Genomic DNA, 13,157 nt, shown 5'->3' with positions numbered 1-13,157 from the left:
TAATTTCAGATTTTTAGTGTTTGTACTAACAGTGAATTTATTAACAATATATAGTATATGTGGAAAGTATTTATAGTTTTAAGGTGTAAGAGAGAATACAAATTTTTTAGGCATAATTGAAATGTGATTCCAAGCTTAAAAAACATTTCTAACCTTACTTTGGATTCATCAGATATTTTAGTGTGAGATTAGTGGCACAATGATGTTGTATGTTCTTTTTAATTATTCTAATGTGTCTTAGAAACTTTTTCATATATGATGCTAATTAAGTAATTGTAAAATTATTTATTGAAATTAATAAAATATTAATAAATGATAAATGTACAATAATAATAATATTTTAATCCCACAACAATGTGCAAACATTCAGAGTTTAAATAAATTTTAATATACAATTTTTATTTTTATTTTTATTTTTATTTTATAAATATTTAAAATATATATAAAATTTAATAAAAAAATATATAATTGAATTCAATTTAATTTTTTTTAATTTTTTACTTTTTGATTTAAAATCCAAACTAAACTTAATATATAATTTAATATTCAAATTTAATATAAATCGAATAAAAAATAGAGTCAAATTAAATCGAATGTTAAAATTTTTAATTAATTAATTTTTTATATTTTTTTTCGTACCTAAGTATCAATGCGCGAACATAGAGGAAATGATGGGAAAGGAACAAGTCACAACCACTGGTTGCATACTTTGTATTCAAAGCCACACACATTTTGAAACTCTCTCTACCCTACCCTCTCAAAACTCCCCAAATTAAAAGTTTACACCCAATTTTCTCTCTTCGCTCCTCATTATTATTAATACTTAATTTTTTATTCAATACATCTCAAACTTAAAATACAAATTTATCAAAAACTCAAAAATCTCATCACCTCACATCTCATCTCTTCTCTTTTTTCAATCAAAAACCTAAAGGATTTTAAATCCGAATAAATCCAAATTCAAAAAAAATTTTACTCATTCGAAATTTTAAAAAATAAAATCAAAGGCACGCCATTTGTTTTTTTCTATTTTTTATTTGATTTTGTATTTAATTTCATAAGATTTCATATTAAATATTTAGATACAATTCAAAATTTTTGAAAATAAATTTTTAAAAATTCTTAAAAAATTTTTTAAAAAAATGTCCAAAAACTTTTAAAAACTTATGAAAATCTAAAGATTCTGAAAATGGATCTTAATGATTTTTAGATATTCATTTTTTAAAAAAATTTTAAAGATTTTCAAAAAATAAATTTTTTAAATAAAATGTAAACTATAAAAAAATAATTAACTAATAAATTTTTAAGTAATTTCATTAAATATTAAAATTTGGAGGTGTACTAAAAAAAAAATTCAACTGCAAATAGCAGCACTCCAAAAATTAAAAGCAAAAGGAAATAAAGCAAACAAATCGGACAAAAAACATTTAGAAATTTCCCTTTTTTTCATTAATTTCCTCTAAACAGAGTCAACACCTCCAAAAAATAACAAGACCAAAAAAAAAAAAAAATTGGTCTCCTTGGAACAGGGGCTTGCAAGATTCAATCCAACAAAATTATCTCTGAAATCCATTAAAATCATAAACAGAGAACGGACGAAATAGTGATCGAATCAGAGTTGGGAGATGCCGTGTTCTTCATCATCAGGGTCGGAGGAAGATGACGAAGGAATTGAGTCATACAGGAAAGGAGGATATCATGCCGTGGTGATTGGCCATCCCTTCGCTGGTGGTCGTTACATCGCGCAGATGAAGCTGGGATGGCGTCAGTTCTCCTCTGTATGGCTGGCTTACGATACTGAATCCTCTGTAAGCCCTTCTTTCCATCTATATATATAATTTCTTTAATCTTTCTTCTTCATCATAATATATATTTGCATGTCCATGAATTGATGGTTTATGACCTTGTTATTATTCATTTAATTTACACAATTTTGATTCTGATGCTTAATTGCTTAACATCTTGGTTTTTTAATTCAATTATTCATTCTTTTTTCTTATCTATTTAGGTAACTATCATTTTTTCATACTTTCTTATGATTCTTTCCCTTTAACCGTTATATTATTTTTTAAGGCCAATATATAGAATCTCTAGGATATCATCATCCGTTTCCTTTCTTTCTTTTTTTGAAATCCGCTTAACCAATAGTATGAAAAATGAAATAATAATCAGAGTGAATAAACATTAAAAATAAAACAAAAAACCTAATCTGAATAGTATTAAGAGGGAGAGGGTATCCCTTAAATTTTCTGAATTGAATTCTCTTGAGTAGCATGATTGTATTATCTAAACCTTTTTTTTATTTTTAAATCAGAAATATGTTGCTTTAAAGATTCAGAAAAGCGCACAACTATTTGCTCGGGCTGCCCTTCATAAGATTGAAGTCCTTTTGTCTATTGCCGATGGTGACCCCTCAAATTCCAAGTGTGTGGTGCGCCTGATCGACCACTGTAAGCACGGTGGCCCAAATGGGCAACATCTTTGCATGGTCTTTGAATTCCTTGGTGATAGTTTACTTCGATTAATCAGATTTTACCACTACAAAGAGCTTGAATTGAATAAAGTTAGGGATATCTGCAAATGCATTTTGATAGGTCTGGATTACTTGCATAGGGAACTTGGTATAATCCACACTGACCTAAAACCTGAAAATATTCTTCTGTTTTCCACCATCGATCCTGCCAATAAGACTTTACAAACAATTTACAGACAATATATTGCAAGGTTGTGGACTTTGGAAATGCATGTTGGGCTGACAAACAATTTACAGAAGAAATTCAAACGAGGCAGTATAGAGCTTCTGAGGTCATACTTCGCACTGGGTATTTCTTTTCCATTGATGTGTGGTCATTTGCTTGCACAGTCTTTGAGCTCGCTACTGGTCACATGATGTTTGCCCCTAAAAGTGGACAAGGATTTAGCGATGATGAGGTACAACTGTTCTTGCATCATGCTCTCAAAATGTCGTTAAAGCACTTGCTGACTGCCTTATCGTTGTCCTTTTCTGCATGGTATATGTTTGGATATAGTTATAGAAAGGCAAATGACGAAAACAAGAGATGTTTTATATTTTACTGAGATGATGACTGGTCAGGATCATTTTTGTTCTCCACCTATTTTATTTAGGGATTCTTCATGCGTTGCAGCTGTGACGGTAGAGTTTTTATCCTCCTTCCCCTCTGTTCCTGCCAGTAAGGTGTCATTTGCTTTCTTTTCTCCTGGCTGTCATCCGGAAAAAGCAATAAAAAAGAGATGTGCCAAGTAGAATACAGGCCTGGATCATACTAATCCTGTTGTCTTTTTATAATGCAAATTAAATTTTATATATATATGAAGTGTATAATGGTTCTAAGAAAGACACTTCTAAGTGAGATTTTAATTATTGTCTTTGATTAGAATTGATTATGAGCATGCGAACTATTTTTTGTTTAATTATATTTATAGGTCGTTATTAATGACGGTGACATGGTAAATTAAAAGACGTGGGAATAAAATTTTTCATTGGGTTGCTCCCAGGATCACCTTGCTCTCATGATGGAACTTCTTGGAAAGATACCTCGAAAGGTAAAATTATTTCTGGATTAATGTCCTCTCCCATTCATAAAATTCTTTTGATACAAATTTCTTTTTTTGCGACTGCGAGCAGATTGCCATTGGAGGAGCTCGGTCAAAGGATTTTTTTGACAGGCATGGGGATCTGAAGAGGATTCGGAGGCTGAAGTTTTGGCTACTTGATCAATTGTTGGTGGATAAATGCAAATTCTCTGAGAGTGATGCACGTGAGTTTGCAGAGTTTCTTTGTCCTCTTCTCGATTTTTCACCAGAGAAGCGACCAACTGCTCAGCAGTGCCTGCAACACTCATGGCTCAATCTCAGGAGCTTAGATCAGAATGAGATGGATGGCCAATCTAACGTGGATGTTGGAATGAGCAACCTTCAGATTTAAAGTGGGCAAGTGATGAAGGGATTAAAGATGTACAGCCGTATTACTTTCTTGCCCCTCCCTCCACCTGTACGAGTATTAATTGTGGTTTTTTTTTTTTTTTTGTTAAATTTTTTTAATAAGATTTAGTTTTTGATTAATGATTAACTAAATGTAAAGTAATAACCATTGCCAGGAAATGACATGGGCGAGGGGAGTTTAACTGCGATGACAGAAACTAGTGGCACTTTTGTTACATAAAACGTGTTTCTTCACATTCTTTAATTAATGCATGCATATGGTGATTCTGCTATGCTGAAAGTTTTGATTATTTTGAATCACGTGTAAGTGTTGAATCCTTTCAATGTTTTTTCATGTCATGTAAAAGGATCTTGAATATCAACCAGCCTGAATGCTTTGTGCTTTTGGCTACCTCGCGATTCTTGTAGTAGAGTAGAGAAGGACGGAATTTGGGTTACTTAACCAAATTCCAATCAAGAGACTACAAGCTTTGGTCCCAGCCGTTGGCTAGTAGAGTTTATAGCCTTTATAGGTGCTGAGAGCAATTAGCTTAGAGAAGAACACTGGTTCAACTTATCATTGGTTCGTGGCCCTGGCTACCCTGTCGCCTAATTAAGCTTTGACTTGTGAGTGCTTCTCAACATCTCTCTTGCAGTTTAGCTGTCCACCAGACCTGCAACTGCAAGTACTTGCTGCGCCTTTCATCACCGGTCTAGCTGTTACCGGCGTTCTATTTGATATAGCTAGGTCCAAATCACTACTTATATCTTTTTGTAGGACTAAAGTAGTACCGTACAGTATATATGAATGCATGGAGGCTGTGGCTGCAACTAACTTGAGGGAATTCAAGGTGAACCCTGATGGACATCATATTCTTCTGCACTGCTCCTTGGAGCATTGGGCCTGAATACCAGGGAAGAAAAGAGCATATACTGGCACGACAAAGACAGGCGAGAAGAGCAATGCATGAATGAATAGATAATAAAAAGGAAAATATCCTGTTGGACCCTGGCCTGAGACAGCCGTTGCCCGTTGGTGTATAGCTTTATTATGCTCTCGCTTTTGTAATAAAAAGGTTTATTATTTATGGATACATTTTGCTTCGTTTAGGCGATTTTTCTTGCTTGCGCATTTGATTTGGTCAAGTGATAGGTGGGACTGGTCCCGCTGGTATAGTAGCATCAACCAAGGAATGAAACATGTCTTGCCTTGTGCTTTAACTAATTGTGCTAAAGCCATTCGTCTACATTCTGCTCTAAGACTTTTCCCAGATCCTGTCTGTCTTTTCTTGTTCCAGATTGGCAGTTAAGATCCAAAAACATGACAATCGTTTCCAGCTAACAAACATGGCAAGTTTCTTGCTTGCACCCTATAGGTTGCCTATCACAATAATAATACCCCAATCCTTGCGCTGAACTGCACGTGATTACAGGTAGTTCTTAAATATGAAATGTGAATGACAGTTTTCAATTTGGTTTTTTGCCCGATTAAGTTCATAAATTATCAGCAGATTTTGACGTGTTGCGCCTACTTACCTAGTCAACTCTCATCCTCGCCCACATAAGTCACGTTACTACTAAGGAGGATCGACAAGACTGTTAAGCAAATATCCTTCCGTAATTTTGTTAAAACTTAAAACATTTCACAATCACAGCATGGCCTGAAGCAAAGTAGCATGCAAGGAACTTCTATCCCTAAAAAAGCCAATCATAATAAACGGAGAGTACATTGCTAAAGTGCAGCAGCCATCAGCATGTCAAAGATGGAACTCCAGACAAAGATTTCTCAATTCATCAAATTTACAGATAGATAGTGAGGAAAAACAGAAGAGGCAAATCCTTCGTTGACAAGAACAATCATTGTCGGTAAAAGAAAACACCATTGTTGGGTGATCGATTACTATGGTGTAACCATTTTTGAGAAACACCAACTTCACAGATATCCTTCATTAAACACGTTAAATTATGAAATTGTTTCTATATCCATCAACAGTGCATCTAACAATAAGGAATTTCATACAGCAATAATTTAAAACAAAGGAGAACCACAAAAGAATATAGATAAAGTAGAAGAAAATAATGAATCAACTGCTGGAAAAACAATACTAAAGGCATTAAATCTAGCATCATCCCAGAAAGCAGGATGAATATGCAAAAAATTAACAAGGAACGGCCCAAATTTATTGCATTCCTTTTTATCTCTACTCCAAATATTGTTGTCATTTAACGCAGCAAGCACCATTAGTAAAGTGTAGAGGCAAGCAGTTGAGCATTCAAATTTACATTCTGTCTATTCAACTTCGTTACAAAACTAAAAACCAGCAAAAAGCTAAATGGAGTAAAGTCATTCTTACAAAAAGAGAACCGCAAATCCTACCTCAGCTATTAACTTTTATCATCGAAGCCACCTATTATAAGAATAGGAACTGAACATTATGATTGCATGACTTTGTTTTGTTTGATACATGCAAGGGCCTTGAAATCCAGGCATTTCCAGATATAGGTGTACATTCAATTGAAATAACACCATCAGCAGAGGGCATTAAAGCCATCCGTTATAAGAATAGGAACTTAACATTATGATTGGATGACTTTTTTCTGTTTGACACATGCAGGAGCCTTGAAATCCTGGCATTTCCACATAGGTGTACCTTCAATCGAAATAACACCATCAGCAGAGGGCTCTAGAGAAAACAAGTGCTTAGCAGCAGCAGCAGTTGTATTACCCATCTTCTTTTCCGTCAATGGAGAGCTCTTATTTATCATCTCTTCCTTGGGATTCACTCGATTCCTGTAGGAACAAATGCTTAAGGGCAACTTCTTTAGCTTCACTCTTCCCCTCTTTTGACCAGGAGAATACGCATCTTCACAAGCTTTTTTCTTTGAATGACTTGATTCTGCTTCACCATCATCCATCTCCGATTGTCCAGATTTTTCGTATGTGGCTCCCTTTGCCTCTGCTTTAACGGACTCTTCAATGGAGTACTCAGAATCAATTTTGCCTGCTATAGTACCTCCATTGCATGTAGAAGATGGGCTTCCTCCAGAGACTATACCCCCATTGGAAACCATTGTTTTCTCAAGAGTCAGTAAGCCCTTAGGCCTTTTTTGTTTATGACCTCTTCTTTCAGAAGTTGGAGAATTCTTCGAGATTCTTGGAGAAGTGTTGACTGCTCGATGCAATCTACCGGCTAAATCTTCATCTGTCTTATAAGTCTCGATTGGTTGGTGCTTTTTGTATAAGAGTTGAACTGGGACATGCTTCTTGTTGAGCTTATTATTTTTCAGGTATCTATCCTTACTAATGGTGTCTTCAGAAAATGATGCTACCATGTCCAAAGCATTCTTAGCTGCCACGACAGCATTAGCTGCAATTGCAGCCTTCTCCTCTGCAGCAGCTCTGGCAGCCTCTGCAGCCTTAGCAGCAGCAGTAGCTGCTGCTCTTGATGTTTCCAAAATCTCTTGGGGAGAAAGATGTGGGTTATTAAAATGGGAACTCAAGAAATTATCAAGATGGGCATTAACATCGCTTGAAGAAGTAGAAGGGGACGGGGAGGGGAAGGGTGAGGGTGAAGGAGGAGACGAAGAGGAAGAAGCAACCGTAGGCTGATCAGAAGCACCATTGGGATTTGAAGCTTGTTTCTTAAATCCAGCAAGCAGGCGCTTCCGAGGAGGCAGAAGGACATCGGCCTCCAAGTGATTGAGGTCACAAATGTTAGCCTCCATTAATATTCCTCTCACAATTTATTAAAATCTTAAAAACCTACATGGATAACAATCCAACCGCCCCAATCACATCCAACTCCAACCTAAAACAACAGTAATCATATATAGATTCAGTGCTAAATGGTAAAGAAAATCTGAATTCTCAGGCAAAAATCAAATTAGTAATTCAGAAAACGTATAGATTTGAGTAGAAGCGGCATTAATAGATGAATCGGAATTGAAAGATGTTTCATCTGTTGTAAATGGAATAAAGAATGGAAATTTGAAAACCCTATACACAGATTCAGTTATATAAGAAGTTGAGGTAAAAGAGAGTGAACAAATGCAATGAGATGAATAGCCAAGTTGAAGATTTTGACAATGAAAGCAACAAGATTGAAGAGGAGAATGACTTAAAACATAAACAAAAGAGACGTTGATTAATAAACGGAAAAGAGAAGAAGATTTGAATAAATGAATGAATGAATGAAAAGAGAGTGAATTTTGATTCAATACCTGATCATTTATTTATGCCGGCGATTGGTTGGCGTCTCAGAGAAAGAGAGACTATTTGGTTGTATGGTTGGATTGACGAGAAAGAGTTGGTTGACAAGGATGAAATTAGGGCTTATATATATATATATATATATATATATATATATAAGCAGTTGGTTTTGAATTTTGATTTTTCAAGTAGAGAGATTTAGTCCACGTAACTTATGTCACAAACAATTCCGATTGGTTTCATTACCTAAATCAATAAATAAATAAAGGCTTTTTTTTTTCATTTTCAAAATTTTTCTTACCAAAGGCAAGCCAAAAGCAGTTTTCTGCCAAATATTTCTTTTCCTGACAAAACAGAGACGCTGGCTCGGCGAAAAGTAAAAGCAAGTGTTTTCAATTCATTTCTCCAACACCAACTTAAAATTGCTTTGTCTTGTTTATTCATCGTCACCATCACCATCACATCCGATTATTCTTTAATAAATTGTTTATTTATTCCTCTAACAAATTCAATTAATTAATTAGATTTAAAGGAATGAAAACAAAGCCGTAAACCGTAAAGATTGATTCATTTTCTATTCAAAGAATGAATACATTATATTATATCAAATGCTGTAAAATCTCTGATCTTCATCCACTTCTACAACAATGGATCAGCTTCTTTTACTTCCACGATATTATGCATTTTCCACTATCTCTACTACCTGCAGCAATCCAGAATTTTTTTTTTTTTTTTTTTTGCTTGCTAATTGTTGTGCATATATACAAAATTCACTGGACTGGACTGGACTTTCCTTGTCAATGCTAGAACACAATGCCATATCTTCATTGGAGGGCGGCGCAGCTCCTTCGAAGAGAATCAATTAAAACAATTGTATATGATTAATAACCACAGCTACATACAAACTCCCAACACAATTCTCCAATTACTAGTTATCTTTTCAATAAGCTATACATCATTCTGTTTAAGCAGTATGCCCCCCCCCCCCCCCTCCCCTTAAATTTTCTCAAAGAAGTAAAAGAGATTGAAAGCTAGAAATGCCTGAGACACACTGTCAATTCCTGGAGAGAGCAATGTCGAATGCAAAAATTGGATGAAAGAACAACTGAAGCCTAATATTTAACAACGACCTAGAACAGCACTTGTGATATAGAATAACAGCAGATGTTTCCCCTTCTTACATTACAGCCCTATTTGCCCATTAAAAAGGGAAATTTCAAAAGCAAGTCACGAAAATTCAACTCTTCAACTTCCAAAGAGTAGTATATCTCCATTCTATTAGTATAGAAAATAAAATAGAATGCCTAAAGAGATATTTTCCTATATTGATAGTATACCATTAAAGGTAAAGTTTTTAAAAAGTCAAAGATATGATTATAGATTTTTAAAAAATCATATAAAAAGATTATATAAGAGAGTAATCAATTGACATATTTGGAATAGTTGACTTCCTTATTTATTCAGAAAAAATAGTTGATTGTTAAGGGTATAAAATAGACAGTTTTGTCATATCAAAATTGAACTTAGATTCTATATAAATAATAGTCGATTATCTATTTAAAGCAATTGATTGCTATGTTTGAAAAGAGTGTGAAATTGATTTCAAACCATTTGGGAATCGATTAGCATTAGATGATAATCTTCAAAGATAGATTTGTACTATAAATAATTGATTGTTATAAATTTTGAGTCGATTGCGCTATATAAGGCGGAATGTGGAAACCTTTCTGAATTGAAAAAAACCAAATGCTATGTCGACTACTCATGTATAAGATACATTCGGATATGTGAAAAGAGTCGATTATTTTATAAAGGAGTCGATTACCCTACTTCTAAAAGTATTATGAAAGTTAGAAATACAAAGAAGTAGCCGATTGCCTTCTTAGGGCAATTAACTGTTTTGTGTGAAAATTTACAACTTTTAAAAAACGTAAAAAATGATTTCTTTTTATATAAAAAGTTTGATTATTCAAATGAATAAATATGTATGCAAATTTTGAAAAAAATATATTTATAATTAAAAAGAAGTAATATTTTATTGAGATAACATAATCAATGAATCATAACTTTAGGATTCAATATTTATAAATAAAGATTAATGTGAATTTATTTGGCATTCAATTTAATCTGATTCAATTATGAATTACTCTCTTTTTTTTCTCATTTCTTTCTCATAAACAAAGCAAGTTGCTTTAGTATTGTTTGTTGTAGAAAAACCCTACAAAAACAAGGTATTTTCTATTCATACTAAGGTGTGTTTAATGATTTGTTATATTAATACAAGGTATAAACAAACAAGGTTTCATTGTATTTTGGAAAAGTTTTCATTCACCTTTTTGCATATTATAAGTAGTTAGAGTGAAATAATCTTTAAGGAAAGTGATATTTGTAGTATGCATTAAAGTCATTTAATTTGTGATTGAAGGTCCATAATTGCTTAACTCCTACTAGTCAATAAAGAGACTACAAGAAGTTCACAAGACAATCAAGTATCAAGTTTTATTTATAACTTTGTTATCCATATTATTTTTCTAACAATCTTAATGATTATTTAAGCAATATGGACAACAAACTTCCAAAATTTCAAATATTTTGATGGAGGTAGCTTTCTAAGGTGATAACAAAAGGTACACATCCTCCTTACCACATTGAAGAATGAATGTTCTCACCATTCTATAATCAAAAGAGAAAGAAGATGAATCTCACAATGAAACTTACAAAAGGCAAAAATAAGATAATGAGGATTATAAATGTATGGGCTACATTTTAAATAGTATGTTCGATTCTTTATTTGATACTTACATTACTTGTGTTGGTAGTTTAAAATATGATGAATCCCACATTGGATAAAAAAGATTTAATTATTGATGAATAAAATTAATTTTTGTATTAATTTTATTCATATTTTAAATAATTATGTTTGAATATAAACAATTATCATATGACAAATGATCATAACTATTTGAATATAAATAGATTGTTATTCATGAAAGTCATGATTATATAGAAGGTCATAACCATATGAATAAAAGTTTATGTCTGTTCATTCATTATAAATAAATATTTCAGTATAACCATTTTTACTAATTCTAATTAGAGAGTTTGAGGTTTTGTTGTATCTTGAAGGCATAATTGCCTTTAAGAAAGTGTTTTCTCACCTCTTAAAGCCAAAATTCTTTATATTATTCCTCATCTCTTAATTATTTTTTCTAACAATTTAAAGGTAATTATGAGAAATTTATATTTCATATGAGTAAGATAAAAGGAAAATAAATTAGCATGATTTGGAGATTAATATTAGAAAATGTTTAAGGTGTCAAAGGATTAATGTTTTTATAGACTAAAATGTTAATTTTCATAAAGATCTTCATTAGAGATATGTATTTTATTTTTTACATACTAATGAAATAAATTATTAATGTGTTTATTTCATTCAATCAATTTTTTTTACTAGCAATTATGCACAAAAAAAATAATTATATTGCATAAGTTTATGCATATACTGAAATTGACTCCATAATTGGGTTTAATGAATTATATTATATATATTTGAAAAATCGATACTTATGAAGATTGAAATGGGCAATAGCCTGAAAACATAAAAGAGAAAGACATGAATTGATCTACAACCAAAAAAATTATCACTTGTTATTAAGTAACGAATTAAATTGGATTCTAATGGAATGACCGATTGTTTAATTATCATGTCTTCGTTATATATAGAATAGGCAAATTGTCCCATAATTTCTATGAAGATAATCAGAAATGAGTCAAGAAATTTATCATGAGAAATTAGATGCAAGTAGAGAATATATGCAAAAAATAAGATTTGACTACAAGATTAGTTTTATTATTAAATCATGGCATCAAAATTGAGATAATAAGTTGAGTTAAGCTATTTATATGATCATACTTTTTGTTGGTTGTTTATAAATCAAAAGTTGATATAATTAAAAAATATTGAAGTATTTGTCGGTTACTAGCATTTTAAATGATGCTCATCAATGTCTAATTATGCGTGTTTATATATTAGAAAATAACATGCAAATTCAATGTTCCAAAGGCACCAATGCATGCATGTGTTTAATTTTATTTTATGATAGCATGACAAATATTGGTACAATTTGTCATATATTACAAAAATGAATTGAATGTGATGAAATTTTCTTTCTTATACATATAAGAAAGATATGGACTATGGAAATAAAATGCCATCATCCAATTAATACATTATTGATTAAAGACAATGCATGTATTTTTGCTTTTTGTACCTGAAAAAATGATCTTTTGTAGGCTATTAAAATAAAAAATGAACAAGTTTATGAGGTTTTCAATAGTTCATGACAATGATAAGGATGTGGCTAGTTATATACCATATTAATATATGGGCTTAGATAATAATATTGGTTTGTGAAAGCCATAAGCCTTAGAGTTAGCCAATCAATGATTTAACCTGTGCAAATTCATCATGAATTTTTACATGAAATATGAGTAAAATTCATATTATAATTATTATTTATATTATTTTATGAAAATGATTTTTTGGATTCATATTTCATGACTTGCATTGATATGGTGATCTAGATATTAATATATTGATCACAAAATGATTGTGAAAGTATTTGAAATTGGAGTTAAATATACTATGGACTCTTATTGTTTATAAGCATATTGGTCCTATGAGTAAAATTTGAATTTATTATATATCTGAAAATGTTATGACCAATTAAAAGTGATAAATAATAGAGATATATAGGTTACACAATGATGAAAAAATAAAGTTCACATAAAATTTTGAAATCAAGTTTAGAGGTTTCAATAATGATGAATTCGAAATTGGCCATTGGACAATTATTATATGCATTGAAAACTCATGATAACATTTAAGATAATTGGTTTTCACTAAAAGCCATCATTATAAATGAGATAATTTTAATAGCCAAATCTATATGATTTGTAGGTATGAGGTGAATTATTATAGTTGGCTTAGAATAGCCATAAACCA

The 13,157-nt window shown here is 31.8% G+C and overlaps 1 protein-coding gene and 1 pseudogene across 2 annotated transcripts; one reads left to right on the top strand and one right to left on the bottom strand.

Moving 5' to 3' along the window:
* The first annotated feature begins 1,403 nt into the window (after positions 1-1,403).
* On the top strand, positions 1,404-5,050 carry LOC111317288 (uncharacterized; annotated as a pseudogene). The gene is made up of 4 exons (XR_016333085.1): positions 1,404-1,808; positions 2,315-2,931; positions 3,517-3,564; positions 3,647-5,050. The product of XR_016333085.1 is annotated as an uncharacterized LOC111317288 (transcript).
* A 1,144-nt stretch (positions 5,051-6,194) lies between these two features.
* LOC111317287 (uncharacterized) lies at positions 6,195-8,320 on the bottom strand. The gene is made up of 2 exons (XM_022919757.2): positions 8,164-8,320; positions 6,195-7,751 (listed from the first exon to the last, which is right to left on the bottom strand). The coding sequence occupies exon 2, from the start codon at positions 7,666-7,668 to the stop codon at positions 6,520-6,522; it is 1,149 nt and encodes a 382-aa protein (XP_022775492.1). The 5' UTR covers positions 7,669-7,751; positions 8,164-8,320; the 3' UTR covers positions 6,195-6,519.
* Between the last annotated feature and the right edge of the window lie 4,837 nt (positions 8,321-13,157).

Source organism: Durio zibethinus, chromosome 24, assembly GCF_047325235.1.
Source record: "Durio zibethinus cultivar Kanyao isolate XHJ-2024 chromosome 24, ASM4732523v1, whole genome shotgun sequence".
Classification (NCBI taxonomy): Eukaryota; Viridiplantae; Streptophyta; class Magnoliopsida; order Malvales; family Malvaceae; genus Durio; species Durio zibethinus.
Note: the sequence above shows the minus strand (reverse complement) of the source record. Positions and strands in the feature narration are given on the sequence as shown.

Bases quoted from the DNA above. Each gene is read 5' to 3' on its own strand.
- LOC111317287 (XM_022919757.2), bottom strand. From the start codon at position 7,668: ATGGAGGCTAACATTTGTGACCTCAATCACTTGGAGGCCGATGTCCTT.